The sequence below is a fragment of the Pavona decussata genome, unplaced genomic scaffold (assembly GCF_977016875.1).
Source record: "Pavona decussata unplaced genomic scaffold, jaPavDecu1.1 SCAFFOLD_180, whole genome shotgun sequence".
Classification (NCBI taxonomy): domain Eukaryota; kingdom Metazoa; phylum Cnidaria; class Anthozoa; order Scleractinia; family Agariciidae; genus Pavona; species Pavona decussata.
In genome coordinates this window covers 675730-703704 of record NW_028145590.1, presented here as the reverse complement: position 1 = coordinate 703704, position 27975 = coordinate 675730, and the positions used below count along the sequence as shown (strand labels likewise).

Genomic DNA, 27975 nt, shown 5'->3' with positions numbered 1-27975 from the left:
TATTTATGTGCTCTTTATGTCCCGTTACTGCTTGTCTTATAATTACGCTCGCTCTTTGCACTACATCTAAAACTGATGGAACTTACCGTAGCCTTGACTACCACGTCAAAGTCGGCCTCAAAGAAAAGTGCTGACGGAATACACACTCCTGTGATTGGTATGCAGAAATCTGCCAGCTGAACCGGCTTGACGACTTTGAACGTTCGTTTGAAATAATCAATACTAAAACAAAAAAGGAAAGAGTTTGAAATAAGATTATAACAGTTCGATCTTCGAAGCCTTTGAGGAGCATATAAGAAAAAGCAGTGGGCGTGTTTTGAAATAACAAGCAAAGTTTGAACATTTAAACATTTTATGACACCCTTAACGGAAACATAACACAAATGTTGCTTTGTGACTCACAAAACAATATCCTAATTACGCCCTAACTAAATGAAAGTTCTACAGCAAATTGGAGACCATGGATCAGTTACTAAGACAGTTTAGACGGTGTTTAACAAAACCACGTTCTAATCCAATTTCAATTTTGCCCACAGTCATATCTAAACATTGTCTCCTGTTTGCTGTAACAAGACGGCTTGCATCCCAGACTAGAAAACTATTTATCTCCCTAAAATAAACCACTTATCAAAAGATTTGGAGGCTCACTGATTGTCTTAAGCCGCAGCCTAAGTTAGACTCTGTTTAAATAACTGGCCGCATGTTTTCTTACAAACTACTTGGGTCTTTCTTTACATTAAAGCAAAATAGGTTGTACTTTCAAGACAAATAGTCCGTCTGGATCCCGCGTGGGGAGGGTCGTACTTTGTTGTGGTACCCAGCCATTTTCCTTGCTTACCTAATTTCAACTCCCGTCTGAATACCCACATTGTAGATCACTTCACCCACCATCTCTGCACCAAACAGCACATCTGTGACGATAAAATCACCGTTCTGATCTCGATCAGTGAAGACTCCCATAGACACAATGAAGTCTGTGTAGACTTTGAATTCCTGTTGCACATTGACGTAACCGTTACCAAAAAGCTACATGGAAAAGAAAATATGGACTGTTATATGCATCGTGTAGGGATAATTAAAGTAATGTATGACATAGTGCAACGTATTTTTTTCTTCACCTCCCTCGATTAGCTTTCGCTATATGCGGGTAGTCTTCGCCTGTACCATATGAAAAAGAACTTTTTAATAAAATGATGATGATGATGATGATGATGATGATGATGATGATGAATTGAAGTTTCATTTGCGAAAAAAAGAGCTTCGAGCCGAGCAGAAAAATCAATTTAAACTTCATATATTTTAAAACATATTTTAAAATGGGCTGAAGAAGCAATGTTTTGGTCTTTCAAAGTGGTAGCAACTACTCCTTCTTGTAAACAACTAGAACGCCTTCGCGCAGCCAATCAGATTGATTGGGATTTTGCCTAAAAGTCGGTCACTGAGAAATGCTAAATAAACATATTTCAATTCATAGAGAGTCATTAGCTATTGGATTGTACGCCTTCGACCTGTACAGTTACTTGTCAGACTGGCTCACCTTTTTAAGTCCATAAGTGATATTCCTATAAGTGTGGCCATTCAAATGAAGTATTAAGTAATAATTTTTTCGTGGTGTGGAGTATTATATATGTTGCTGATTCTAATTTTTGAGTCTTGTTATGAGATCCTATAGTGTGACCATTCAAATGAAAGCTACTGAGCAGTACTTTCCTGTAATGTTGTTTATTATGCTGTACAAGGTGAATCCGTTTTAGTCTGTGATTGAAATCCTAAAGTGTGACCAAATGAAAGCGTCTGAGCAGTACTTTCCTATGGTGCGCTTTATTATGCTGTATAAGGTAGTCCTAACTATTGACTCTGTGGATGAAATCCTAAAGAGTGACCATTCCCTAGAATCTGATGATAAGTGCTTTTCTATCGTGTTGTCTGTGTTCTTATATTTTAAGAAGCCAAATATCCTTTTTCAGTTGTGGCTTGCATACACAACTCACTCATAAAAAGAGAAGGTGTTCACTGAACACTAACCGAAAACTTGCGTTCCATTGGATAAGACTCTCTAAACCGAATGGTCTTAGTATCCACTTCCCTCTTGTGTCGTCTATGTTCCTTTTTCAATTCGTCTAATCTTACAACAGTAACTGAAGTACCATTTACGATGGCTTGGACGTGGAGAACTTCAACCAACACAAAGTCTCCAGATACGTGTAATTCAACAACCTGAAAGCGAATCAATGAAAAGAATTAAGGTTTAAGGTTTTTAAGGTTTTTATTATTGTGCACTATTTCAATGGCTTACAACAAAAGGAAATTACAATATATAAGAAAAGTAATATAAAGATAGCATTAAATTACATAAATGTGAAAAGTAAAATGTGCGCAGTGACCAAAGGAGCTTAGGCTTTCGAGTTGGTCACTGCCACGTGCAACTAACTGGCGTATAACGTGCAACTAACTAAACAGCAAAAAAATTAAAGAATAATAAAAGTGCAATAATAGAAACATACTACAATTTTTACATATTAAACAATAGGAATGATAATTAATAGTGAGAATTGATTGATTGATTGATTGATTGATTGATTGATTGATTGATTGATTGATTGATTGATTGATTGATTGACTGAACGACTGACTGACTGACTGACTGACAGACGGACGGACGGACGGACGGACGGACGGATGGATGGATGGATTGGAAGAACAAACCAATCGGTCAACATTATTCAACCACGCTAGCCCCCATCAACCGCTGTTTGCGTTGCCGCAAACGCTACGAAAGCTATAACTGAGTCCTATTTCTCACGACAACAGCTAGAAAAGCCAAAATAATTTTTTTCTTTGTAGGAATGCAATATACTACCTTCCACTTTAACTCCGACCTTGCTTTTTTTCTTAAAGGAAACTTTAACCAGAAACGTTCGGCGTGAATGACCGACGGCAACTGGACGTTAAACGTTACTGTTGATTGCCTGTTTTGAATTCACTTCTCGACAAGGACTGAAAAAGCGCTCGTTGCTCTCCAGTAGCTTGCAATTATAGATGAAAGTATGTCCTTAATTTTTCGGTTATCAGGTAACATGCAGCTTATTGTGGACTGGCCCAGAACTAGCAAATGCTACTCTAGGCGGGCCAGTCTCGTATCCAGACTGAAAGAGAGGGGTCATATGATATTAATTTATAAATGGTATTTAAATGATTTGGTTTGTTACGCTTGGCATTCATTATGGTTTTGTCCAATGTTTTCTAAAGAATGTCGTTCTCATTAGCTGCCCTTTTCAAGCGTTCTTCGCTAGTCCGTTAAATCAACAAGAAGAAGATGAGGCATTCAAATCTTGAATCTCTTGCTGTCACACATTTTGGGAACACTTGGTGAGAAGTATTTGATAAGTGGATGTCCGAGATATGGAACAAAACGTAACACAAGACTTGGCCGTTAAGAAGAAAACTGTGAATTTTCCACATTTTCGTGGATAAAAAAAACAACAACAACAACTGAAATGGCAACGTCAGACAGCAAAACCGTGTTTGATCCTATAGGACTGTGCATACCTTACACGCAAACATGGTAATTTCTGAACGCTTTCTGTAAATTCAAATTTCACTCTAAATCCAAAATTGCTGCTATATAAGTGGCCATCTTGGATGACGTCATGTTGAGAGAACTTCACAGGATAGTTATATATTATGAAGGCTTTTCAAAATGTAGCAAAACAGCAAAACCTAATGTAGGGGTTCCATCCACCCACCCCTCCAGGATGGTACCACGTTAGGGGTATAGAAAGACTCGAAATCACGTGAGTTAATGCTATGTTTACTATCCCCCACTTCAATTCGCTCATGTGATGTGAAGTCAATCTAGTTTTAACAATCTCTTCTCTTCTAAAAGCACAGTATGATAGCATGATCGATTAGAATTGGAGCCACCTCCCGACCGCAAACTCAGACGCGCTAAGGACCCTAGACTACTGCACACGACACCAATGCTATGTCGAGATAAAGCAGTTTTCTAACCTTTGCAATGAATGGACTACTTCTCCTTCCTATGACTGAATCATTAGCCGATATTTGTTGTTGCTGTTGTTCTGGTTCAGTTATAATTAAGCCATAGCTGTTATCACCACCAGTGCACACCACATCATCATCAGACGGAGACCCAGGTACACGAGGCTTAAACCTTTAAAGAAAGAACAGAAACATGCCTTACTCCCAACAAGTAATTTAAACAGAGTTTAACTTTGGCCGCGGCTGAACACATTCAGCTGGCTTCGAAATCGGTTCATAAGTGGTTGATTTTAAGTAGATAAATAGTTTGCTAGTCTGCATGAAATGCAAGCCTTCGTTTTACCGTCATTAGCAGACAATGTTTAGGTATGACTGTTGGCAAAATTGAAAATGGCTTAGAACGTGGCAAACTGTTTTTTAATAACTGACCCAAAGAGTTTAGGCTAAGTACCATGATTCTATTTTTAATCTGTGGAGTTTGACCATTCGGACGAAAGCGGTTGAATTGGCCTATACATGTTCAAGCTGTTACTTCCTTATTCTTGAATCTATGAATAAAGCAATAGTGTGGCAATTCAATGAAGGCGTCTGACCAGTACTTTGAGTAGAACTGGTTCTTATCCTACATCAAGTTTTTTTTTGGATGAACGACCTTGATATAAATCATATTTCCAGACTTTAGAAATTCGCATTCGCATAAACTGTGAAAGAACTGCAAGGAACGGTCATTTATGTTATTTAATTCCACAGCTCATCCAAATAAGTAGGGTTTTTTTTTTTTTGTTCTCAAGTGCACCCAACCTTAAAATCTCAAGCGTGATATTCCTTCTGCTCAAGGAAGCGTACACTTATGTATGCCTTTCGTTTGGGACAAAATGACGAAACGAAGCAGAATATCGCATTACTACATACTATGCCTAAACTTACTTGGAGGAAGATCAGGGAATTCTGACTAGTATGAAATTGTGGGATGACACAAAAAACAGCAAACGAAAGAGGGATAGCAAAAGGCATTTGTTTGACCCACCGACATATACTAAGAAAAGGTACAATTAACATGGTCACTAAACAAACGCGACGTAGTTTAACAAATAAAGTGAAAATGATTTGGACTCAAGAATTGTCAGGGACTTTAACAAACCACGACGGCAACGCCAACGAAAACGTCACTTGAAAAATTATGTTCACGTGACTTGCACTACTTCATGATTTTATATTCCAATTCGTTCAATGTGTACAATGAAGCGATTTATCCTGGAACAGAATTGGTAAGAACGGTGTTCAAGGTGAGACGGAGAATGAAATCTTTGCCGTCATGTTCTCACGTTCTCCACAAAACCTTAAATTTAGCCGTTTCACGTTGTTGTTTTACCGAGGACGGCGAAGAAATTAGCGCACGTGCAGAGCCTTTGTTTTGCTCAGTTTTAAGTCCTATTGTTTTATGATGTTCTCGTTGCCGTCGCCGTCGTATCTGCTTAAACTCCCTAAATTGACTCAAACCTGTGTGTCCAGGTGGAGTTCTCAGTGCATCTCTCCAGCTCTGTTTCCAAGAACACTATATCTGAAGTCCGATTGACTTTGGCCACTTTTTCAATGAACCCGTGACTTTGTGCAGACACAATCACGTCACCGCGTTTAACATTAACAGCCTGCTTCTTGCTTATTACCAGAAACTGAGTGGAGACTAATTCATCGTCGATCTTGTAAATGTGTCCCACGCACTTGAATACTGTCGTCTCTGAGAGGCAAGTTTAAAGATACTACGTTAGCTATTTTAGGAACACATTGGACAGTTAACAGTCACACTTAAACCAATGGAAAACTACTAGCAATAGTCCAGTTTTGTAAATATGCGTTATTGACCAAGCTTGTTCGGTCAAGATGGCTGGATATTGGCCAAGTTCTTTTTTTGCGTTTTTATGGACCGAGACGAAGTCGAGGTCCATAAAAACGCAAAAAAAGAACGAGGCCAATATCCAGCCATCTTGACCGAACAAGCTTGGTCAATAAAGGATTTATTATATGGCTTTACCATCAAGTTAAAACTACAACGACAAAACAAAACAGGACATGAAACTGCTCTACTCGGAAAGAAATTCTTCATAGCCGGCCGGTGGAAGATTTATTTTCAGTGCATTTTTGGATTAGCATGTAATCGTGGAAAACAACGAATCCTAAATTATCTTAGGGCTCTAACTTTATAATGGTTTAAAGGGAGTAAACAATTATTGAGAACGAAAAATTTAGATCCTCGCAAGAACGGGAAGATTTGAATAGAATCCGGCAAACTCGCCATTTTCAGCCGATCGCGCGGTGGTGTAAATAATAAAAATTTTTTTCACAGTTTTTGGCCTCCAATCATTAATTCTTGAATGAAACAATAGATTTTGAGATTATATGCAAACATAAGCCGAAAAAAAGAGCAGGTAAATCAGAAAACTGGGCGAAACTTTGACAAGATTTTCTAGTTTACAACAAGCAAGACGCGGCTAAATTAAAAACGTGAGCTTCTTCGGCGAACTTAAAAAGAATACTTTTCTGAACTGCTTTAAACACTAACTGCAACTACCACTACGCTATGATTTAAATACAGTCATTGCAAACCTAGAGAACTTATCAATTTGGCACTCGACTTGAGACAATAAGTTTTTCAAAATCAATTCTATCTAAAATACTACACGCAGAGCAACTCACCGATTCAACTCACATTCATTGTAGCTGAAACAAAGTTTTCACTACACCAGGACGATTCCATTCTCTTTCCTTTCCTTTAGTGAGCTTTTTAGTGAGTGTTTTCCCCCAAAACAACGGGAAAATCGAAGAAAACCCACATTGTTGTTGGGATTAAACTTTCGATGCCAAGCGGACGGGCAACGGGTAATCCCGAGCGGGCAAGATAGCTCCATCTTGCCCGCTCGGGTAGCCAATCACAGCGCAGGATTTGACTCATCTTGCCCGCTTGCAGAGCCAGCCATATAATAAGATGTGTTATTTGCAACAGTTTTCTCAAGCCTTCATATGTGTTGGTAGTCAAATAAATTGACGTTGATATCACGCCTTTTGCTAATTTCTGAAGGAACCCCTTTTTTATAGCGTTAACCCGTATTAAGCGGCCGCTTGCCATTTCCCCGTTGGTGGCCGCTCAATACTGTAGTTACGCAGATTGGAACGCAACTTAGCAAACTGCTCTTTCATTTTACGAGAAGAAATAAAAAGCACCTGCTTTGAAAAGGGAATCAATATGTAGAATAATGGTCCTTATTATACGGCTGGCTCCGCGAGCGGGCAAGATGAGTCAAATCCTGCGCAGTGATTGGCTACCCGAGCGGGCAAGATGGAGCTATCTTGCCCGCTCGGGATTACCCGTTGCCCGTCCGCTTGGCATCGAAAGTTTAATCCCAACAACAATGCAATCTTTTCTTCGATTTTCTCGTTGTTTTGGGGATGAATGCTCACTAAAAAGTTCGGTAAACTCTCTCAACATTTACCTAAAGGAAAGGAAAGAGAATGGAATCGTCCTGGTGTAGTGAAAATTTTGTTTCAGCTACAATGAATGTGAGTTGAATCGGTGAGTTGCTCTGCGTGTAGTATTTTAGATAGAGTTGATTTTGTAAAACTTATTGTCTCAAGTCGAGTGCCAAATTGATAAGTTCTATAGGTTTGCAATGGCTGTATTTAAATCATAGCGTAGTGGAAGTTGCGTTGAGTGTTTAGAGCAGTTCAGAAAAGTATTTTTTTCAAGTTCGCCGAAGAAGCTCACGTTTCTAATTTAGCCGCGTCTTGCTTGTTGTAAACAACAAAATCGTGTCAAAGTTTCGCCATTTTTCTGATTCACCCGCTCTTTTTTTCGGCTTATGTTTGCATATAATCTCAAAATCTATTGTTTCATTCAAGAATTAATGATTGGAAGCCGAAAACTGTGTAAAAATGTTTATCATTTACGCCGCCGCGCGATCGGCTAAAAATGGAGAGTTTGCCGGATTCTATTCAAATCTTCCCGCTCTTGCGAAAATCTTAATTTTTCGTTCTCAATAATTGTATACTCCCTTTAAGCCATTATGAAGTTAGAGCCCTAAGATAATTTAGGATTCGTTGTTTTCCACGATTACATGCTAATCCAAAAATGCACTAAAAATAAATCCGGCTTGCACCTGCCGGCTATAAAGAATTTCTTTCCGAGTAGAGCAGTTTCATGTCCTGTTTTGTTTTGTTGTCGTAGTTTTAAATTGAAGGTAAAGCCATATAATAAGTCCTTTATTGACCAAGCTTGTTCGGTCAAGATGGCTGGATATTGGCCTCGTTCTTTTTTTGCGTTTTTATGAACCTCGACTTCGTCTCGGTCCATAAAAACGCAAAACAAGAACTTGGCCAATATCCAGCCATCTTGACCTCACGCTTGGTCAATAACGCATATTTCTTGTTCACAAATTTCACATCTAGTCATCGCGAAAAATTCTACATCATTTAAAAATCGCACAATTCTTCTCAAGAAAACCCCGTTATAAAGTCTCAACTACAAAAAGAACGGTACAAAGTAAGTCGATATATGTATTAAAACAAGCAAAACGGCCTAAAAAGATAAACAGTCAAGAAGACGAAACTATGTAGTATACTTTATTTAAGGACGGTGCCTTCTAATACCGAAGTATTTTTGCGCGGTTTATGACTATGCGAAAAAAGTGCGAGATCTTAGCAAGGGCTATTGGAATCCAAAAAGAAAATTGGGGGTAACCACGCATTTTTTAGAGATAGTTAAGAAACAATAATACTAAGAAGCTGTAAAATATAAAGGAATGTATGACGTTTTGTTCCAAATTGAAGCCTTATTATCTCTGAAAAATGCATGGTTACCCCCAATTTTGTTTTGGATACCAAAAGCATTTGGTAAGTTCTGCTTTCCCCGCATAGTTTTACTCCGCGGAAAAATATCCCTGTATTAGTAGGCACCACCCATAGGAACCCGAGTATCTCGAGATGCGCAGAACGTGTGCGCAGTAACAAAAGTAGGCACCGTCCTTAAGAATGAAACTTTTTGAGCAAACAGAGTGACGTAGCTTTCGAGAAGACTTTACTTGAAAAAGAAGTCGCTATTCCCTAGCCAGGAGCTTGGTGTACGAAATAGAGTCTCAGGTGTCACAGGGTGTATTGAGAGAAACTCACCGGAAGGTAGAACATGCAGATCAGTGTCGTTCAGCTGAATGCTTCCATCCATTAGACCATGCAATGCTTCCACGTCTGGCTCCTCATCCACGGTGGATTGATCTGCCAGTCGAACCGGACTAACCCGTTTAGTGAAGTCCGCGTACTGGATGACGTCCTCGATCTGGGCTGGACTTCCAAGTATAATGGTGTAAGGACCTATAAATCCAAAGAGCAGAAAAAAAGCATCCGATGGTGATACAATTCTATGGAGTAACAAGTAAACTATGAAACTCATATTCAAACCCAGTAAAGTACCAACAATCCTGGAAAACACCGAACTCTTATTAGATTCGAAAGCTTTGTAGTTCAAATTCATGCATCGACAATTCAGCCCCTTTCACCGTTTTTAATGTTGCTCCGCTGCTGAAAGGAAGATTGGGGAATTGTACGACCTTTAAAAACATTGTATTGTATAGGTTGATATTTGACAAGAATTTCTCCCTTCCAGGTATAAGTGGAATTTTCCCGAATAGATATGAAATAATTAGTCACAGCACAAGAAATGAAGGGCCGGTATAAAACGGAGTTCGCATTTCACAAGTCTCAAGCACACGTCACCGTGCGCTACTCAATGATATGCAAGCAAGCTGTAAATGATATCCCAAAAGATCAATTTTGGACACCGAGAGTGTCAAGGGAAAAGAAATCCTGTTTGGCTTGTTTACTTTCCAGTGGTATGGAGACCCGTTGATGTTACCTGTGACCTACAACCAACGTATTGCACTATATCCGCTGAGTAAAGCCATTTTGAGAAATTCTCATCCATCTTCCCTCGGTTCCACTTCTCTTCTGCCGTTTAGGGTGTGGAGTGACGTTTTATAGTTGTTATCAAAGCACAAGGGACCGAACTTTTTATTTTTCTTAAAAGAGAAAAATCTTGCCTGTATTTGTAGTTAGGTTAACTTTGTGCATCAATCCACCCGCCTGTGCACTTGATAACACGTCACCAACTTTAATAACCAGCCCTCTCGGAGCCACAAATACTGACGTAGTATCATCACGACCAGGAAGAACGACGGGACAGCTGTAGATGATTGTACTGTTGGGGTTGATAACCTTTACATTGCTTCGTAGCAGAGTGTTTTCTATTCTGTTTGGATCTGTGTAGTCCACTTGTACCAAACCGTAAGGACATCGCGTATCATTCCACGCCCTGCATTTGCCTTCTTCCTGTTAAGTTAGCCAATTTAATAGTCAATATATTCATTTGAAACTGGTAACTTATTAGGTCGACGTTCATACGCCGTATCTGTGACATGAAACGACTTGAGGATTGCTACTCCTCAATGAACATTATGATGTTTCAATGTTGGTTGGAACGAGGACTTGTACGTTTCTGATTTGGTTTAAACTTTCTTTACTAACCCAAATCAGGGCAGGGAAAATACATTTGAAAGTCCAATGTTTCGACTGGTTCAGCCTCTCTTAGTTAGGATGTTACAGATAATTACTCCAAATGCAGAGAGAATATTTAACAATTTTGAAAATTTGAATAAGAGGAAAAGCCTTAAAATTTGAAATATAAAAATATGCAACGTGAAACTTAAACTGGAGGATGAATAACAAGTGTCATTTTTCATCTCTCAGGGTTCAAGAGCTTACCCTCTCCCACTCCCTCCTTCCCTCCCCTCCACTCCCCTCCCCGCTCCGTAAACATGTTGATTAACTTACCACATGATTGTAACATTTTTCAAGATCTTCGCACTTCTGACATGACTCTGAGTTAGTCGTCTCTTGTGTCATGTTACACTGTCTGTTGGTGCAGTCGACTCTCTGTAATAAAATTCATTCGACTAATATATTAGTCACTACAAAAAGACTTTTTCACTAGAAAAGAAATCGACTTGAGACACAAATAGAGTCTTAAAACTAGGAGCGCTCGGATTTCCTTTTTCCGAGTATGCCTGTGTCACTTTGAATAATACATTGTTATTCTCATTCATTCACATTTATTTCATTGCGCATATGCTACACATGATATTTCAATGCTAGCAGTATGCAGGATGTTTATCCTATGAACCTAGCTTGATGAACTTAGCTCCCACGAGTCTACAGTAGCTCAGTGGTAGAGCATCCAAACTAGTAATCGGAAGGTCTTACATATAGATTCGACTCCTGATAGGAACACTGGGATTTCCTTTTTTTCCGAATATGCCTGTGTCACTTTGAATAAAACATCACTCTCAAATAAAGTCTATTTCTCCAGAATCATCTGAGGTTTAGTCTCAAACTTCGGCAGTGAAATTTTTTTAAAAACACGATGTAATCGATGAGGCAAGCATTAGGAAACGAACGATTCCCCTTTTATTCAAAGTTACACTCTCAAATCATTTTTGAAAGAAACTGTAGAAAGCAAGTTTACCTGGATTTTGTTGGAACAATGATTGACACTCCCAACTGTGTAACAAGTGTAATAAAACCAATCGGGACACTTCTCTGAGTATGGCCCACTTGACGTTCCCGGCATGCATTGTTGTAGACTATCGCACCAGCCGCACGCTGCATCCTGGGAACAAGTCGAGCAACGATGAAACTTAGTGCAGTAGGAATATGTACAGCCTCGACCCTGTGAGAAAGAGGATACATTTTTAATTAGAGAACTAAAGTATACAGTAGTTTCCCATTATCTCGAACAATTTTTCGTTCGATGGTGTGAAATGTTGTATTAGGGAAATAGGCAAAACTATTGAATTCGAATAAGACCGACCGAAATGCGCTTATCTGGTGAACTGAACTATTTTTCGGAGGCTTGAAGCACCTTTTCCTGCATGGACAGCTAAACGGCTAACATCACATTCCATTGCGCGCCAAGGATCAATGGAGACTAGGCTGGGCAAACAGGTTTTAAATAATTCGACGCTGGCCGAATACATGCTGTAAGTTAAGATATTATCCGCTAATCTACAATTGATTCTAAACTAAAGGAATCACGCTAAATGCAAACACACGGTGTAGAAATTAAGTCAGATAAACTTTATTGTTTCTATAGGACGTTTAACAAAGAGTAGTTTGACTTACAAGAAATCCCGGCTTGCATTTGCAGACGTTTGGTCCCACGCACTGACCATTGCCAGAACAGTTGTGCACGTCATTACAATGATACTGTGAACAGTCGCGTCCAGTCCACCCTCTATGGCAGAAACACGTGGCACCGACGCAATCGCCGTTGTGAAAACAACCGTTAGGACAGCGAATGACTGAAAAGAATATAGACAACAAGAGCTGATTTATACCACTTTGGAAAGAACAGGAAAGAGTAAAGAAATTCTCAGTAATAATAATAATAATAATAACTTTAATAGTAACATCCTCGTGAGGTTTTTCAGGAACTATTTACAAACTATTTCCAATTTATAAAAGCAAAAATGACAATTAGCTTTCACTTGAATGGTCCACTCGCAGATTCGAAACTGTTACAATTATCTTAGACAGCATAATCAACAACATCAAAGGAAAATACTCTCTACTTATATCCAGGGTTGAAAGCTGTGGTAAAAATTAGCTTGCAAATGTCGATAACAATTTAAGCAAAACATAAGCAAAAGACATTGCTTGCAGAAATGTTTAACAAAAATAACAGATGCAACAAGGAAATAACAAATTGTCAAAAGAAACAAAGAATTTCTTTTCAGCTGCTAAAGACATTGTTAACAAAGACAACAAATATAGCAAGAATAACAAATATGCCAATGAAGAAGAAAGGAAAAGAGAGATAAATGGCAACTAAATCTCAAAAATACTGCCTAATAGTTTTTAACCCTTTCCCGTCCGAGGGAAATGGCGAATTTTTCTAAATCGCTAACTATGAACTGGGAGACCACATGTGATATACCATTTAAAAGGTATTTTCTGGGGTGTGCTATAAATCACACCAACAGAGATGGAGGAGGTCACATATTAGAGTGAAAAAAGTCCAAAACGAAAGAAGAAAAACATTGAAAATTTTCTCATTCGTTGTACATACTGGGTATCCCCCTAAACTATAGCTTAATGTACAGCTCTCAGTGCATTGCTTGTTGTAAAATATCAACTGGACCCTTAACGTACAAAGAAAAAAAAATCCAAAAGTTTGAGGGGTGGTAAATCAAGTCTCATATAGGAGAGGGGCATGATTTTATGCCTTCAATTTATAGATCTTTCAAAGATCTTTTGGTTGTGCAAATTTCACACAAATTGACCAAATACTGAGCTCATAATTGCATCTTGTGCCATATGGCACTCTTGGTCGGCGTTAAAGTGTAATCAATCAGCCCAAAATGGACAAGAAAAATTACCTTTTCAGGAGTAAAAAGCGTCAATTTGTGTTTTGTTTAGCATAACTGTGTTTAACGTACCAGCATTCCGTGTGCAGACAAAAGGATGAAGACTGTTACATGGAACAACTTCTTTAACTTTCTTTTGTGTCATCACGGTGCACCACTGGCGCGTCTTTCCGCCAACATTTTCCTCTTCCTGTTCGAGGATCAAAAGTAGAAGTAAACTTTTCCGTGGAATTTTCAATGCTAAATCATATTCCTTTTCAGACTATTTGCATGGATGGACGGACGGACGGACGGACGGACGGAAGGATGGATGGATGGATGGATGGATGGATGGATGGATGGATGGATGGATGGATGGATGGATGGATGGATGGATGGATGGATGGATGGATGGATGGATGGGTCGACGAAGTGAGGGAAGGAGGGGACGGACAGAGAATGGAAGAGGGTGGGCAGGATTATACGGAAGAATAGCAAGGAAGGATGGAGGAAGAGAGGGACAACCGTTGGGGTTGGATACTGAGGACGAACTTACCATGTGTTCTTCTGTTATCACCCATATAGGCACTAGAGGCTTCCCATCCGGTCTTCTTGACTGTATTTTCATGTTGATGAATTCCATATCAGCCGGTATTGCGGCTGATGCCACATGTCCTCCATAGTACTAAGACACAAGAAAAAACAACCTTGAGACAAACCAACAATAACAAACGGACAAGAGTAGGATAAATTAGTGCAATTAGAACAAAGAAAAAAATGAAAAAGAACAAAGCGAAAGATAGGGCAATTTTGTGTCGGGACCTAAAAACCATTATTGGAAAGTACCTTTCAAAGATTGTAATTATACGTTTTTTAGCGGTAATAGCAAAATAATATGGGATCACTTTGGCAATTTCTTAAGAGAAGGAATTGAAGAATCTTCAACTGTACCTGGTTTCTTTATGACCAGAACGTTTCTAAGACCTCCTTTAGAAGGTTTTTACCTTTTTGGTCAGATTGCTCTCACAACAAGCCACAAGGCAAAGCACGGTAGGCAAATCTTTAAGCAAGAGTGTTCTGGGAGGAAACTGAAGGCAACTGGATTCCAAAATTCACGATTTCCTGTCGGCTTTTTTGAAATGGATAAGGGGGTTAGTTTCTAGTGGGGAATAGAAACAAATGGTTGAAGTTTTTCAAACCCCAGCGGGCCTTATTCGCTACCCCAGACGGAAATTGTATGTTCCCGAGAAAATATATATATATAAAAACGACATCAACAAATTTACCGTCTGAGCATAAGTCACCGGGAACCAGTTCTGGTCTCATCGAGAACTAAGATCTAGAAAACTATTCGCACAAAGCTGAACATATATTTAGGTCGATAAATTACAATGCTGGTTTTTGTCAATTTGATCAGAACCCCAGGGGAACAAATGGTTGGAGTTTTGAGCAACTTTTCCCAGTTTTTTCAAAGAGGATCTCTGTTACCTGTCCAAGCGACCCACGTTTATGTCTTAGAACTTCAAAGGCTAACGATCTTGGTAGATACCTGACAATAATCTTGGGCTTCCTGCAACGTCGTACTTCCACTTCTGAAGACAAAACAAGTTGACCTTACTTTGAACCAGTCAGCGGGGCAGCCAACTACAAGAAAAAAGTCAAATCCCAGGAATATCAGACTTATTTGTCTCATCACGGTCTTATGTACTTATATTCCTATACGACAGAAGTATAAAATTAGCTCAATAGTGCCTGATGCATAACTTTCAGAGAGGTCTAGCAGTGCTTGCGGAGTGCAAACCGCGCAGAAATGTCAAGTAAAGTCATGTCTTTTACCTTTCGTTTCCTAAATACTCTGCAAGACACAGATGGCCCCAAAATCGTCAAATAAAAACCAAAAGCTTTTGGCAAACGTTTCGCTGCTGCCAAACCAAGTTGCAGTTTAGCAACAATCAATGAAATTGTCACTGAATTGCGAACTCAAAAATCATATCCAAATTCTTGAAATATTCAATTTATCATTCAGCCAGCATTCCTGGCAAGGAAATGCAATGACTGATTTTCTTTCCAGCAAAACAAATCGCTCATAAACTTAACAGCTTCAAGATTTCTTCAGCTCCATTGGTTTAGGTACGGGTGATATGAAATTCATTTGTACTGTGATACAAATATTAAGAACCAAGCTTGTAGGACCATCTTTTCAAAAAGAAAGATAATAGAGAGAATCTTTGTAACTGTAGATAAAGAAAATGAATCAAGCACGCGCAGAGCCGGTTTGTTTAGTTTTGTGAAGTTTTCTTTGCGACTCCGTCGTGTTTGCTTAAAGTCTCTAAATTTCTGGCTACCGTATAATGTACTTACTTGATAAAATAGTTTTTGGTGGTAGCTTCAGAAAAGGCTTGTATTCCACACCGCCCAATCTGTAGTCGTCTTCCTTTTCAAAAATCCGCAAACCAACCGCAGGTTCAATTCCAACCCCCCACCAGTTCTCAATGCCATCTATGAGGTCAGACGCAGGTTGCCTTGTGGAACTAAACTCATAAAGATTTGATGGATTTTTGAAGTTGTTTCTGTGATATTGCATCGGCCCGTTGGACAATACAGTTACTCCATAATTCTGCCCGAGACCCTTGTTGAGGAAAAACGTGTTCAGTTCACATCTCTGTTCTTTGGGCCAGGAGCCGGAAAAATGATACTCAATCGAGTGTAAACCCGAGTTGTTGTAGAAGAAGTTGTTGATAATCTCACTTTGCGTCTCATGAAGTTTTAAAGTGCTATCATAACCCAAGTTAGTTCCAAATGCATTTTCCACAATGTATACAAAACTGTTGTTCGTTTTGACTCCTTCTCTTGGCTCTGCAACAATAGTTCCGTTTGCATTTCTGTCAAACGTGTTCCCATAAATTAAGCTTCGTGGCAGTGTTGTACCATCGGATCGTCCTAATCGCACTTGAACTGCCCCCAGACGGTTTCCTGCGATGAAGCTGTTAGAGAGTGTGAAATTATTATCTTGAATTTCCAAGAAGATGGCGCTCTTTCCAGGCACATCAGAAGGTACAGCCGCTATGTCGGTAATTTTGCAGCGTTCTATAGTAAAACGAGGTCTGACGTCACTTTCGGTTGCGATGGAAGTGTAGTTTATAGCTTGATGGGTATTGCCGCTGAACACACTGTTGGAGATTCTGTGTTCTCCTAGGAAAAAGAGAAAGTTAAATGTTAGTCTGCCGGGATGGCGTAACAGACACCTTTTTTACTTGGAGACAGGAGGGAGACCATATTAAAAGCAGGTTTCGGACTAAATTATGCATGTAAAACCCCCTCTGCGTAACTTGCCTCTCATCGAAAACTTGCGTTGCGAGTGTGTCTTCTACTTTTCGCAACGTTGCGAGATTCGGTGCAAAGTGTAACACTTCTTTTCAACTTAATTTGCGATGCTTTGTCATCGTTGCATTGCAAGGTTGCTCAAAAAAATAGCTCAGTGTCCCAAACAACAGCTTTATGGAATGCAATACCTGAGGCTTGTGTTATAAGCACGGTAAACTACACGATAATTTTTTGCAGGTCATTAACTTTGGTATCAGACTGAAACATGAAACTTGAAGTGTTTGCACCCCTAGAAGGCGTTTGGATAAAACTGTCGTACTCTATTACAAATTTTATTGTTGTAAAACTCGCATACAAGGGATAAAGAAAATGTACACTACCTTTAATCGAGCAGCTTCTTAATTCAAGATGGTCGACAGTGACATAATTCCTAGACCAATAACTTGACGTCTTGTTGTATTCGCCTTCAAGAAGTAGTCTGTACTCGTCAACATCGGTTGGAAGATCCAAAATCACTTTCTTCCAACTTGACACCTCGATGTTCTTAACACTCCAGATTAGTGTCTGTCTAATGTTCGGATATGTTCCTACACGAAAGAAACAACACAAACAAAAAAACACACTTGCTTTAAACTTAGTTATATCAATATAGAAAGCTGTAACTTACGATTACAAAGACGCTAAAGCCCGTTTAAAAGGGAAAGGGGAATGGACAGACCTCAAAGTTTTTCAGAATACATGAGGAATAGGAGGTAAGTGGATAAACAATGCCGATAAAATCTCTTTTCTCGTACAAATTTCATCAGATTCAACGAATAATGCATAGGTAGGAATCTTCTATAGCAAAATTTCATGGGTTTAATTTTTACTCGCCATTATCTGAGCCAAAAAAAGCGAATTTAAATCATCTAAATGAAAGATAAAACTCTAGTTAGCGAAGTTGGAGCCAACTAAACAATATGCTTTTAACAACCTGTAAACCAGACTAACCTGTTTGTATGTAAAGTGACAAACCAGCCCTTCCTTGCTTTCCCACTCGGTAAAAGAACGCAATAGAACACAACTGCGAGTGTTTAATGATTTTGGGGCTGATGAGGCCTGCACGACCGGCAGGTGCTGGCCATCGATCGTTGCCAACGTACAGGCGCTTTCCTGGAATAGAAAAATTCAGTCTTATATTATTTAGTAATCGTCTGGCTGGGGCCAGGTGCGCAAACGTTTATCCCCAAACGGCGACATTCTCCGTGCCTGCTCTGTCATTCAAAGGCATTCTATCTTCAAAACGCCAAAGCACAGTCCAGTCGGTAAAGATCCGTTAAATCCTATATCTAGTCTGTCCTATAACAATCTTTGAGGCTGTGGCCACAAATCAAAGCTGCTTTTCTGAGAAGTACTTCCCAGTAGTTTATTACAATGCGCGATATCATCATCATCTTTATTTAAACACAGTATCATAATCACTTAAATGTACAAGAAAAAATGGTCTTATTGTGAGCGTGCACTTCAAAGCGTGTGACTTAAATCCTAACATAATGCCAAAGGGCTTTTTCATACATTATCCTAGATGCCTCTAACTTTCAAATTTCTTTCTAACTTCTTTCTAACTAACGTTCTAACTTCTTCAAAGTGCGTGATTTAAATCTTTAGGTGCCGCAATATAATATAAAAATGCTTTATCATAAGTTGTTCAAGATGCTTCTAAACTTAGACTTATGAATTCCAAAAGTATGATAGCGTACTTTTCTGTTTCTGCTATTTATGATGTTGTAGAAGGTTAAGATGATTTGTGGATGTGACAATTAAAATGAAAGCAGTATAATTAATAATAAAAGGGTAAGACTGTTTACTAGACCTGCACCTTTCAAAAGCTCTATTTTCACTGGACCCTGATAACCTGCAGCTGCATTGTTTTTTACCGCTGGGAGCATTGTTCTGTTGTTCGTTTTTGTATTCTCTTATGCAACCATGTAAGACGTTGCAAACGGTGCAGGTCGCTCCAATCAATCAATCTTTATTCCTCCTAAGATAAAAGGAGTGTTAACTGGCTTTCTACCTAACATGAAAACGTACCATTCGTATGAAAGTACGAGTAATCTGTCCCTGTGTCATATGGATACGCATAATGCCATATTTTCCATGTTCTGGTGACGTTAAGTCCATTGATTGTCATGTTAGTGAATGTCTGCCAGCCGCAAAACCCAACCTCGTATGTACACGGAGCACCTGTGATGGAAAATAACGAAAAAATGGTTAAGGTTTTGCGTTTGAAGGCATCTTTAGAAATTTAGCAATTCTACTTAAGAACTTTTGCATCCCCTGACCCCGCACTGTTTTGAATCCGCACAGTCTTCATCACGAACACTGGTCCCCTCAGTTTTCTCAGAACAAGAACGTCAGACAACCAAAACAGTAAGGCAACGAAAAAAAAAATTTGTAGAGAGTTACTATTCTCCAACCAAAGTCCTTCCCTCCTCCCTCGCTCACTCTGTCTCATAACAGAGGCCGTCTATAAAACAATCAAGGACAGGAGAAACAGGAGACACATCAGGCCCCCACCCTACCCCCTTTTTCTGACGTCTCTAGAAATAAGATGGGGGAAGGGGTAATAAGAAGACGCAGGTCCATCGAAACGTCTAATGAATACCTCCCTTCCCTCTCTCCACTCTTCCATTTTCCCTCCTGAAAACACACTCACACTGACAAAGATACACACCTTCGATATTAATGTCTTTTACTTGAATAAGCACTTCAGAATTCACATCCCCAGTCCATTTCACCAGTGTTGTACCACGTGGTATGAACAGCTTCTTGTGAACAAGGGTATTAAGGTCTCTGGTGGATTTATCGACGATGATATTACGCGTGATGGCAGAGGCATAAACTTGAAGCTGTTGGGTTCCCTTGAAGTTCAACAATGTGATCTTCATTCCACGACCCTTGGGAACTTTTAAAACTTTCTGACAACTTTCGGATGCCCTGGTGTTCTTCAACCTTGGTATTTTAAAATATAGAAGCGTTTGGTTCTGCAAAAATATAGCTTTTTCGTCACTACAAAGAAACACTCGACCATAGTGAACTTGGGGAACGTTATTCAACCTTGTTTCTTCGAAGGAAATTCCTCGCTCGTTTGTTGATGATTCCGAGTTCTCAACTGCAATCTTTCGCTGAGTTTGTAAAAAGCTTAAACCGGTTTTTCCTGAATTTATAAACGCGCTGTTATTGACATGGACATCTGTTTCGGGAGCGTGTATTCTTAGGCCACCGGAAGTGCAGTTCCTAACGGTGATGAATCTCAGTTCAGGTACATTTGCTTCCGCTTCTACTGCTGGGACGCTGTTGCCATGGCGATTACCACAATATGAAAACTCGACATGCTCTAGTGAAGACTGTTTCTGGGTGGAGTTCACACCTTTCGTGGATACAAATCGCAAATTTCCCCACGCTGCGCTTTGGCATTTCACGTGTACAGATGTAAGCCATCTGATATAGTTGAGTGCTCGCTGTGTTAAGGAGCACTCGTGCAGAAATGTTTCGTTGCCATGACAATGCAGCTCCATTACCCACGATACATTCACATTCCTCGCCGCTTTATTTTCAGTGTCTATGGTGTCAACTGGTGAGCCATACCCAAGCTGTCTGCAGATCAGTCCTGTGAAATTCCTTGAAGGAGTCTTATCGGAAGCGATAATTGGTTTCCAACAGTTGTTTTGTGACACTTCTACCCACCCCTCCCACGGGAAATCACCATCAACAAGTCGAACTGGAAGGTGCGAAGCACCTTCACTTATCCCAGGTCCCTTGACTGTAAATACCACTGGTTTAGCAAGTGTACCGCGCGCATGGAGAACTCCAGCAACAAATATACTCACGCCAGGGGCCACGCTTATCTTGACACCAGCTTCTACAGTTAGTGTGACATTCTCTAAAACAGTAAAATCCGAAGTCACGCTATAAGGACTTTGAAATGCCCTTAATGTTAAAGAATCGAATAATCGGCCTGAGAGAACATCTCCGTGCTGTTTGTAATCGTGTTCGTCCAAGGAAATGAACGATGGGTCATCATTTCCCAGAAGAAAAGGCCAATCATTAGAGATGGCAAAGTCGTAATTATCATCGAAATCCCATATCCTGTCACGCACTCCACTTCCATTGGCCGTACCCCACCAGTTGTGTGTCACGTTCACAACGTCACGCTGGGAAATGGCTGGGACTCTGACACATAGTTCCGTGAGATAGTTTGAATTGTTGAATTTATTAAAACGGAAATCTGTGTCTTTGAAATATAGGATGCCAGAGAGAACGAAAGCGCAAGATTCTCCCTTGATATTGTTGTTGTTGTTGTTGTTGTCAACAAGATGTTGTGTAGCATTGTAAGGTGTGTTTTCCGATAAGGTGTTATTCCTGAAGGCAAGCTCTTTGCTGTGAAGCGTTGAATCAATGTTATGTACCACCTGCATGAGGATTACACTCTGTGCTCGGTTTTGTGTGAAGGTATTATTAACAAATTTCGCTTTTTCGTCCAAGCGTAAAGCCTCTATCACACTCTTGTCTTCACACTCATTCTCATTAAACACGTTATCTGCGATGGTGAGAGGAACGTGAGCTGCTGTCCCTTCTAGGAGCACACAGCTTCCTAAATTGAACTCGAAAACGTTATCCCTGATGACAAAATCACTTGCATCCCTTCGAATGTCAATCACTGCTTTATCGGGACACTGATTGGACAAAAAGCGGTTACCACGGACAGCCATTGTTGGTCTAAACTGCGAACCGGTAAGAGACGATGTTCCAACAGCGATGACAGCGAAGCCGCGATTCTCGTGAAACGTGTTGTTCACGAATGTCCACGAGGTCCTGTACGTGCTTTCGAAGATCTCAAATGTGGGTCCTTCGTTACGGAAGAAAATACTGGACGCAAACTGTATGGTAACATAATCACTGACATAATTGTTTGAGCAACTGACGGCTCCCATCTTGTTCCACGCAAATGTGATACCATTGACATACAAACTAGTGCGCATGTGCCGATATCGACCTTCGATTGTGAGTCCACGGTCTCCACTAGACGTCACTCTAGAGTTGATAATGTGCATTATTCCCCTGCTATCGGAGTAAACGTACATCCCCTGACGCATAGATCCATTGATCACGCAGTTCTCGATCGTGAATTCGGAAAATGACATGGAAAATATCCATAATCCTAGCTTGTTTTGCTCAAGATTTACCGAACTGATTTTAACGGAGTCGATTCCACTTGGTTGGAATTTGATTCCAAATTCTCGAGAATAGGAAATATGCGAGTCGGCTATCGAGAGATATTTCAACCAACTTCCAGCAATGAGAACTCCGCCTTTGACGTTGCTAATAATCTTGCTTTGACTTATGCTAATTTTTCCTCCAGTGTAATCAACGTGCTGGCTCTCTAAGACAATTAGAAATAAAAGAAATTAGTAAAATATCCAGATGGGCCTCCAGACTTAGCAATACACTTACAATGTAAGCGCTTCCGTCGAGTGCACCAAAACAACAGGAATATGGTTAGCAAGCAAAGTGCGGGATGCCGCCCTATTTACCAGAAAAGTTCTTCATTATTTTAGTCCTCCCAAAAACGTTTCCTCATTCTTGTATCTTTGATATTATAGCTTAGTCTGCCCTCTTACTTAGCAGTTTAAGTCATTCTTTTTTTTTTTTTTTTTTGTCATCCTGGCCCGCCTAGATTAGCTTTGCTACCTGCGGAGCCGAGAAATTGTACATGTAAATTTATACAAACACCTAATAAAGTTGAAAAGTTAAAAAAAGTTGAAAAGTTGATGATGATGATGATGATGATGATGATGATGATGATGACGACGATGATGATGATGATGATGATGATGATGATGATGATGATGATGATGATGATGATGATGATGATGATCACGACGACGACGACGAGAACAGCAAACATATTAATGAAGGTGACAACGATGACGATAATTATATTCCTGTACCATGTCAAGACAGGATCAGCAAGAGGGTCCCAGTTGTGGCTATGGTTTAGAATGAACTATTGCAATTGGGTTGAGTGATTTTTAAGCTTAGCTTGAACTTAGCGGAATTTATTCTACTAACCTTTCACTGTATAAACAAGAAAGTTGATGGCAAAATTCCAGCTCCCGCGCTTGGTAAATTGAAACAAAACGGATGAGCTTGTCGAGTTGAAAACTGGGCGATTTTTCCAAGTAGAACTCTCCATTTTCCATTGGGCTCCAACCGACATATTCACACCATCAAAAATGGTAATGTAATGATAGTAATTACGCGAGTTGTAATAATACAGCTCTTGAACGACCAGCTTATACCCTGGCTCTGTCTCCAAGACATGCTGACAAGTTTTCTGCAGATTGTAGTCTAATTGTTCTAGCGTAAAATGGTAAACTCGGTTGGGGAGAAGAAACGTTTTGTTTTTTGAGCAGACATGAAAGATCTGGAGGACATCTGGGCTGGCCATATTGATAGCAAACGTGCTTGTTTGATCCCATGTACTCGTAAAAACAAAACCATTCCCATTGTTTTCTGTTATGTTAACGTTCGTCAACGAAAGCGAGGGTGAAAGTGAGTAAACGCCATGGGATTTCGTGTTTGATATTGTAGAATTCGGCATCAAGGACTGGTTATAAAGCAAGCTTTGATGTACCACCTGTACTCCGATTCCCTCTGAACTATTTATATAAATGTCACTGATGTTATGGTGGTTGAGGTCAATTCTAAGAGCTGTGCCGGGAATTTTAATATCACTGCGATAAGCAAAACCAGCGTCTTCGATGTCCAGGTGGTGTAACAAGCTCTGGTGGTTTGACATGGCTAGATGAAGTCCCACCCAGTTATACTGCTGGCAGTAGATATGAACCATATATCCTCGACACGAAGGTCCATAACTCCATTTATCAGCACTGCAGTTCATGATATCAGCATCAACGTTTCCATCGCAGACAACATTATGCACAAAGACAGTTTCTTGGCCAGAAGGTAGACTGCGGACTTCGTACCTAATACAACAGGAACAAAACTAAGATTTGCACGTTGAGGATGATGTATCATTCAGTAAGTTACCTGGGCATAGTCGAACCTTAGACCTTCCGATTACTAGTTCTGATACTCTACCACTGAGCTACAGGAGACTCGTGGGAGCTAACGCCATTAACCTAGGTCCATGGGACAAGACTCCCGCATCTGCGGGACGAACTTGGGCATCTTAAGTGCGTTTTGCCATGCCGGCCTCTCGTAGTTTGTCTACTATAAAGACGGGCCTAGACTGATAATGCGTCTAGAATTATCGTTGATCGTACGTCGTTCATCAACACGCAGTAAAGCCGAAAGTTCGTTTAGAGGCACAATCCGTCTAGTGCCCATCTTTATACTAGACGAACTACGAGACCCAAAATCAACCGCACTTAAGATGTTTGGCCAAGTTCGTTCCAGACGGGTTATACGTCTCTGTATAAAAACAGCAATTGTCACAACAAGGAAGACCGACAACGACTTTATCTGGAGGAAATAAAAAGAGTAACAAACAGATAAAACTCTCACTAACATTTTCCTCGTCAGTAAACTTAGTAATAGAGACCCAGTGTGTGTAAATATCAGTTACCTTTGATAGTAAAGATTGAGCTGTTGGCAAACGATTTTTCCTTCAACGGTGAATGATCTAGAGTACGGCAAACACATTGGCATCCAGGTGTTGTTCACCAAAAATTCCAGTGTGCCTTCCCAGGGACCCGACCCTCCGGACAATCGGAATTCACTGTCATAATCCTTTCTTGTAAACTTTACTCTTTCGTTTTCGTCTCCTTTGACGAAAAGCGTTCCTTGGACAAACATGGCAGACCTGAAGAGAAAACGAAGAGACATGGACTTACAATAATTTTTGTTGATGTTGTCGTTAAGTTCCGGGCCAGTAGCAAAGAGAATCCAATTTACTTAGTTACTATTTAATTTATTTAATAAGATTCGAAAAAATACCGACCTGGGTGGGAACAGCAGGGAGACATTTTTCGGTATAACCAAAGAACCATTGGTTAGAATAATGACATCATCGCGTATGTCATAAGGCGAGTCTTCGCTAGATAAGGCCAGTGGTCTATCCACGATCCCACCAATAGTTCCATTTCTCAAGAAGCAAGATGGTCTTAAAATGCTCGAGTCAACGACAAGCGACTTGTTTGATGATAGGAGGTAAGGAAAGAACTCGACAGGGGAAAGTTGAACTCTGTGACAAAAGTCAAATATTTTATCGACGATTTCACATTCCTTTTCTGTTCCCCACCAGTTAAACTTTGCGTCAATCACTCTTCTATGATCATGACGCAAAGTGGAAAACTGCAAAGGGAAGCTTGGATTTTCAAACACGTTTTTTCTCAAAGTAAAGCTGCCTTCTCTGAGGACAATAACGGCGCGAGTGGTGGTGCGATGATAAAGGTTTGGAAACAAATCTTTTGTACCAGCATCGTTGTCTTCAAAAGAATTGTTTGCTATGATAGCAGAGCGAGTGGCTGGGAACGAGCCGTAGTCGATAAATACAACGTTCTCTACGCGGTTTTTTGTGAAGTTGTTCTTTCTGATGACGAAGTTTACAGGGTTGCTTCTATAATTCGCGCCACAATTGTTGTTATCAAACAAAGTTAAGACTTTATCGCTGTTGTTTATAAACTTGTTTGACTCAATAACAGCTTGTAAACCGAGAAAACCTGTGCAGTAAACGTAAAATGTATTAACTTTGTTTTCCGCGAAATGGTTTTCGCTGAAAGTCGCGTCGATTCTTCTCGGCCGCAGCGCCGACGAGCTCCAACTACAGGAGTCTGGGGAGAGGAAAATTCCACCTTTGCTGTTACGCCAAATATGGTTATTCTTCATTGTCATGGTAACGTTGACCGCTGACTCGCTCCAGTATTGGCACTCTGGGCCTAGCTTGACGCCATATTGCGTGTTGTCTTTTATAACGCTATCTATTAGAATAAAGTCAATGAATTGGTTCCTCGGGGGCTCGCTAGAATAACGGCGTCTGACATCAAACAAGCTGACTCCGTGTCTGACATTAGAATTTGCTGTGCAGTTAAAGAATTGATGGGCTCCTCCTTGATTTGACATGCAACAGCCATCTTCGTTGTTGCTTGTCAAGTTCGAGAAGAAAAACTTTGACGAAGCTTTACCATCGTAAAACCTAATTCCACTGTATCGATTCAAAACTGCCGTGATTTTTCTGAATTCGATCTCCCCAGCGCCATTATTGAATGCAAATCCTTGAAGACCGTTACCATGGAATAACGAATTCGAAACATTTCCTTTAAGAGCAACACGCTGCAGGTACAACCCATTCTTTGAATTTCCCTTGGTGGACACTTGGTGGAGTTTACATGACATGAAGCTGCTGTCAACGATTGCAAGACCGTGGGCGCTGTTGTTAATACAACTTGTATCGGTGATTGTTACTGTCCCCAGGACCCGCTCGGCTGCTATCCCGTCCGCTTTATTCCGAAAGACAGAAGTTAAGGAGATCTCAACGTTTCCTGTCAAGTCCTTTAATGTCACGCCCTTTCCACGGTTATCACTGAACGAGCAGTTAGATATCACGAGAGAGGGCAAATCTGAAATGATTAAAAAATGTTACAATTCGTTAAGAACTATGTCTCATAAGTGGTATAAATCAAGGAAGCTAGGTCCTATTAAGGACGGTGCCTAGTAATAAAGAAGTATTTTTGCCCAGTTTATGACTATGCGGGAAAAACAGATCTTAGCAAGGGCTATTGGAATTAAAAAGAAAATTGGGAGTAGTCACACATTTTTTAGAGGTAATAAGCAACAATTATTCTAAAAAGGGCAAAAACAAAACAATGTATTGTTTTTTTTTTTTTTTCCAAATTGAAAATGCGTGGTTACCCCTAATTTTCTTTTTGGATTCCGATAACCCCTGCCAAGTTGTGCTTTTCCCGCGTAGTTATAACCCGCGCAATAGATCTCTGTTTTAGCAGGCACCACCGTTAAGAAACACGACTTTCTCGGACCACCTCGAGATGCGCAGAACGTATGCGCACTACAAAAAGCAGGCACCGTCTTTAAAACTACCACCCACAGGCCATACAATTAACAACTACTCCACGAGCACCCGTCGGATATGAGATGGTAGATAGCCAACGAGGCGTGTAGCGCCAAGCTGGCTATAATCCCATATTTAACAAGGCAAGTGGCATAATTGCTTTATTTAAAACAGGCAAGAAACATTGGTTGATCTTGTTGAAGATCAGTAGACGGTTCAATTGCACGCTGTTTCTCGGTCACGGTATAACGGCTGCTATCCCTTGGTCCCTTAGCCAATCAAAACGCTGGAACGGCATTATCCAGTACTCCAGTTTTAAATGAAAGTGATTATATTATCGAGTGTAGTGGTATAATCAACAGGCTTTTTAGTTGAGAAAAACTCCACGAAATTTTACTCTAGTAAAAAAACAAAATCAATTGGTGGACTGTTTTGGGTCTCCACAAAACAGGTCTTAAAGTATGATGTTAAATTTGAGGTCTTTAGAAGGATGGAGCTCTTCTCTGCCACCTGTGGCCGAGAGCGGTTGAAATATCATCGAATCTTTCGCCACAAAAACTTTGGAGGTCAATAAAATTTTAGGAAAATCTTCGGAAATTTATGGGAAACGTTACTGATCTGTTCAACAATTGAGTGGGAGTGAGAAATAGTCGACAATCTTCAGTCAATTTTTGGAAAATGTGATTAATCAGTTGTTCTCATTCGGTGGTCGTAAAAGTACATTCATTAAAAATAAAATTTTCCTTACCTCTGTTATCCGTTACAGTGAATTTCACACTAGCTCCATTACTGCCACTGTATCGAAACCTTATGTAGATTGCCTGACCAGAGCTGGAGACTGGCGTGACTGCTTGATTGACACCTGTCCATTGGTTCGCATGTGTGAGTTTTGTAGCGTTTATCGTGTTACCATTGTAGACCTCGAGTTCAAACTTTTCTCCTGTTATTGATTGGTAATGCAAGGTCAAATGAATTCCTGGTTGAGCTCTGATAATCTGAAAAGAAATGTCAAAAAAGTTCTAATAGGCCATGTCCTAGTTGCTTTGAACCTCGCAATGAAAGACAGGTTTTAACCTCTTAAAAGTCTTAATTATTAAAGTCTTTATTATGAAAATTTGTTTTCATTCTACAAAC

General features: G+C 40.0%; 1 protein-coding gene across 1 annotated transcript in view; it reads right to left on the bottom strand.

Annotated features, from left to right (window-relative positions):
• Positions 1-27975, bottom strand: part of LOC146463120 (uncharacterized) — a 69072-nt gene that overhangs the window by 35595 nt on the left and 5502 nt on the right. The window contains exons 4-25 of the mRNA XM_085084656.1: positions 27590-27836; positions 24775-26392; positions 24400-24636; positions 22881-23797; positions 19483-22191; positions 18840-18992; positions 17760-17921; positions 17150-17356; positions 15807-16637; positions 14995-15089; positions 14002-14130; positions 13539-13656; positions 12223-12401; positions 11567-11770; positions 10876-10977; positions 10086-10374; positions 9163-9360; positions 5503-5740; positions 4012-4174; positions 2026-2217; positions 839-1026; positions 87-222 (exon numbers count right to left, since the gene is read on the bottom strand). Of these exons, the coding sequence (XP_084940782.1) occupies positions 87-222; positions 839-1026; positions 2026-2217; positions 4012-4174; positions 5503-5740; positions 9163-9360; positions 10086-10374; positions 10876-10977; positions 11567-11770; positions 12223-12401; positions 13539-13656; positions 14002-14130; positions 14995-15089; positions 15807-16637; positions 17150-17356; positions 17760-17921; positions 18840-18992; positions 19483-22191; positions 22881-23797; positions 24400-24636; positions 24775-26392; positions 27590-27836 (9312 nt within the window). The remainder of the gene's footprint in view (positions 1-86; positions 223-838; positions 1027-2025; positions 2218-4011; positions 4175-5502; positions 5741-9162; positions 9361-10085; positions 10375-10875; positions 10978-11566; positions 11771-12222; positions 12402-13538; positions 13657-14001; positions 14131-14994; positions 15090-15806; positions 16638-17149; positions 17357-17759; positions 17922-18839; positions 18993-19482; positions 22192-22880; positions 23798-24399; positions 24637-24774; positions 26393-27589; positions 27837-27975) is intronic.